At 44.7% G+C, this 4,371-nt stretch overlaps 1 protein-coding gene across 1 annotated transcript in view; it reads left to right on the top strand.

The window, feature by feature from the left end:
* Window positions 1–821: 821 nt before the first annotated feature.
* Window positions 822–4,371, top strand: part of LOC104395825 (guanine nucleotide-binding protein G(q) subunit alpha-like) — a 27,957-nt gene continuing 24,407 nt past the window's right edge. Inside the window, exon 1 of the mRNA XM_010005570.1 lies at window positions 822–1,001. Within this exon, the coding sequence (XP_010003872.1) occupies window positions 855–1,001 (147 nt within the window). The 5' untranslated portion in view covers window positions 822–854. The remainder of the gene's footprint in view (window positions 1,002–4,371) is intronic.

Consider the following 4,371-nt stretch of genomic DNA (forward strand, 5'->3'; position numbering starts at 1 on the left):
CTGAATGGCAGCACAGCCTTCTGGTGTGTCAGCCACACCTCCCAGTTTAGTGTCATCAGCAAACTTGCTGAGGGTACACTCTGTTCCCTCATCCAGGTCATTGATGAAAATATTGAACAACACCAGTCCCAGTACCAACCCCTGAGGGACTCCACTAGTCACAGACCTCCAACTAGATTCTGTCCCATTGACCACAGCTCTCTGACTTCTTCCTTTCAACCAGTTCATGATCCACCTCACTACCTGACCATCAAGACCAAACTTCCTCAGTTTATCTACGAGAATGCTGTGGGAGACAGCCATATTCCATATCTTAGGATGTCATGCTCGACATATAAAGCTGGGGGGAAGATGAAGGAATACAGGGACTTTTGGCATTTGTCATTCCAAGTAACTGTTATGAGTGATGCAGCCCTCCTTTCCTGGAGATGGATGAACACCTGCCCGCCAATGGGAAGGAGTAAATTAAGTCATTGTTTTGCTTTGCATGCATGTGGGGCGGGAGGGTTGTAGGGAGTGAGTGAGCAAGCGAGAGGCTACATGGCGCTTAGTTGCTGATTGGGGTTAAACTACAACTGTCCATTTATTACCTCATTGTTATATTTTTTTCTACTCCTGTTTTGTCTTCAAAATAAAAGTTTTAATTCATTGTTGCTTCATTTGTTACTGCTGTTTTGAAATCAAACTGGTCCTTGTAGCAAGTGCCATAACCACTTGACAGTGTTCTCCTCTGCACTGAACAAGCTGTTCACTTTGTGTGGAAAAGTAATTTTTGTGTCTAGTGGCTGAAGTATATTCTTCTTTTTTATCTTGCAGGCACAGGGGAGAGTGGCAAAAGCACGTTCATCAAACAGATGAGAATCATTCATGGATCAGGTTACTCTGATGAAGACAAAAGGGGCTTTACAAAATTGGTGTACCAGAATATATTTACAGCAATGCAGGCCATGATCAGAGCCATGGATACCCTCAAAATCCCATACAAGTATGAACATAATAAGGTGAGATATTTTTTTTTCTACAGATGAAATTTTTCCTCTTTTATCTTAAGGAAATATTCTGAAGGTCTCTAAAAATTATGCATCACATACAAATTACATTCTACCTAAATTTTACAAGAAAAAGGCTTCTTCCAGTTCTGCCTCTAGTTCTCTGCCCTTTGCACTGCTCTGAGAACACAGGTGCTATTCTCAACAAGATGGGGGTTTGTCATAATGAGAGGGGAAAAGTGCAGGCTAGTGTTTTTATGTGATTTTAGTTATCTTTTTTCCTTTCCTCCCAGCCCATGTTCTGGCCAAACCACAGTTCAGCCATTTTTCTGGTTTGTACCGGTACAACTTAAGGTTTTCCATTAATGTTGTGTGTGAAAAAAATAAATTAGAAAAATAGGTGGGGATATCTGTGTGTGAGTATATTATGAAATAAAACTTTTGATGCAAGGCCTTAGAATAAGCAAATTCTTTTGAAAGTGATTATATCACTGAAATTGAGAAATAGAAAATACATTTAAAGTATTTTGTAAGGTTTATCTTTGATGATGCTAACTTTCTTTTTTTTTCCATTCAGAAATTGAAATCAAATGTGTAACTGGTATAAATAGTATTACAAAGGACACTTGCATGAGTATTTCAGCACTATTTTTTGCTATACATAAAGCACCAAATTTCCTAACAAGCTGACTTGAAAAGTCAGTTGATTGCGAAGCACACATTTTTCTTCAGAATTGGTATTCAAGCTGTAGCATATGAAAGTCCTAATCATAAATCAGTAATTTATTTCCATATATTATACTACAAAGTATATATCCGACAGTTACTGTTCACATTGACTGTTGATTTTATAGAAAATGTTTCATATAGTTGAAGTGACTACTTCTCGCGCCTTCTTCTCGAGCCTACTTCTCGAGCTTGTTCAGATCCTTCTGAATAGCATTCTGTCCCTCAGGTGTGTCAACCACACCAGTCAGCTTGATGTCATCTGCAAAGCTGCTGATACAGGGCTACCCCACCACCTCTCCTTCCTTGCCTATCCCCTTCTGGAGAGTTTGTAGCCATCCATTGCAGCACTCCAGTTGTGTAAGTCTCCCCATCATGTTTCCATTATTGCAATTACATCCTAGTTTTCCAGCTGCACAATGGCTTCCAGCTCCTCCTGTTTGTTACCCATGCTGCGTGCATTGGTGAAGATGCACTTCAGTTGGGTTATTGATCCTGCTACCTTTCTGGGGGTAGAAGCCCAAATTCCTATGTGACTGTTCTCAGGTGCTTCTGTGGTTTCTAACACATTGGCAACCCTTGCATCTTTGCTGCCATGTGGATCTCCATCCCCTACCTCCACTGAGGTGGCTAAGGTGCTGCCTGAATTATACAGGGACATTTCAAATGTGCTCCAGTGTATTCAGCACATCGTGGAGCTAACGCACTGTCCCTCAAACATTGGTGTGTTTCCCCCAGTCTTATGTCTGGCAGGCCTGGTTTTATCCCTTCCCCCCTTCAAATCTAATTTAAAGCTCTTTCAATGAGCCTTTCTAATTCTTGCACAAAGATCCTTTTCCCCTCTCTGAGAAATGTGTACCCCATCTGTCACCAGCAGACCTGGTGTTGTGTGGACTGACCTGTATCAAAAAACCCCAAATCCTGCTGGTGACACCAGTCACAGAGCCAGATATTAATCAGCTGGTTCTTCCTGTTTCTTCCATCATCATTCCCTGCAACCGGAAGCACATGGGAAAACACTACTTGTGCTCCTGATCCCTTAATCAGTCGTCCCAATGCCCTGAAGTCTCTTTTGATCACCCTTGGACTTCTTATTACAACTTCGTTGCTGACTACATGAAAAAGTAATGGATACTGTACTAGAGTGGGAAGTTTTCTTGTAACATCTTTAAGCCTGGTTTCAGGGAGGCAGCAGACTTCTCTAAGAAGTGGACCTTCAGTTCACAGTATCACAGTATCATTCTGTTTGGAAAAGCCCTTCAGGATCATCAAGTCCAACCACTACCCTAATTCTGCCACATCCACTACTAAACCCTGTCTCCTGGCACCACATCTGTCTTTTTAGATGTCTCCAGGGATGGTGGCTCAACCACCTCCTCTGACAGCCTGGATCACCAAGTCCAACTCCCGCCCCAGAACAGGACAACCCCAAAGTTCACACCATGTCCCTGAGGGTGTTGTTCAAACGTTTCTTGAATATTGTCAGGCTCGGTGCCATTACTGCTTCCCTGGGGAGCCTTTTCCAGTGCCCCACCACCCTCTGGGTGAAGACTCTCTTCCTAATGTCCAACCTAAACCTCCCCCTGCACATCTTCCTACCATTCCCTCGGGTCCCATTGTTGGTCACCAGAGAGAAGAGGTCAGCGCCTACTCCTCCTCCATCCCTAATGAGTAAGTATTAAGCCGCGATGAGGTCTCCCCTCAGTCTCCTCTTCTCCAGGCTGAACAGACCAAATGCCTTTAGCCACTCCTCATACAGCTTCCCCTCTAAAACCTTCACCAACCTCATGGCCCTCCTCTGGACACTCTCCAGTAGCTTTATATCGTTTTTGTACCGTGGCGCCCAAAACTGCACACAGTACTCACGATAGGGCCGCACCAGTGCAGAGTAAAGTGGGACAATCAATCGCCTCCCTTGACCGGCTAGCTATGCCGTGCTTGATGCACCCCAGGACTTGATTGGCCCTCCTGGCTGCCAGGGCACACTGTTGGCTTATGTTCAAGATGCTGTTGACCAGAACCCCCAGATCTCTCTCCGCAGGGCTGCTCTCCAACCTCTCACTCTCCAGACTGTATGTATATCCAGGGTTACCATGTCCCAGGTGCAAAATCTCACATTTCTCTTTGTTAAACTTCATGCGATTGGCGATTGCTCAGCTTTCTAATCTGTCCTGGTCCCTCTGCAGGGCCTCTCTGCCCTCGAGAGTGTCAACCTGTCACCGCTTGACTTGGTCTGACAACAATGCTCTCGATCCCCTCCCCCTCCCACCCAGGTAGGGAAGGAGAGAGAGAAAAAGAGAGAGACTTGGCTGGATTGAAAAGTAAACTACACAGCTTTAATGAAACACTAATGATATAAGAAAACACATATACAATTATATACAAATATGTTCAGGAATGTGTAAAAGCCTCTCGCCTCCCCCCACCCCCAGCAACTCCCACAGCACTCCCCTCAGCTGGAACAGTCCCGAGGAATCCTGGAGCTGCTGCCGGAGAAGAGCAGAGAGTGATGAGGGTCAGGAGAGCTCGAGCCTAAGGGCTGACGGTGATGGATGGATGGAGTTCTCCCCAGATGCCGGCCATAGATGGAAGAGAAGGGAAGAAGAAGCAGGAAGGAAGTTGTCTTCTGTGATCTCTGAGCTTCCTCTGAGCTTAC

This window comes from Chaetura pelagica, unplaced genomic scaffold (assembly GCF_000747805.2).
Source record: "Chaetura pelagica isolate M959 unplaced genomic scaffold, ChaPel_1.0 scaffold1099, whole genome shotgun sequence".
Classification (NCBI taxonomy): domain Eukaryota; kingdom Metazoa; phylum Chordata; class Aves; order Apodiformes; family Apodidae; genus Chaetura; species Chaetura pelagica.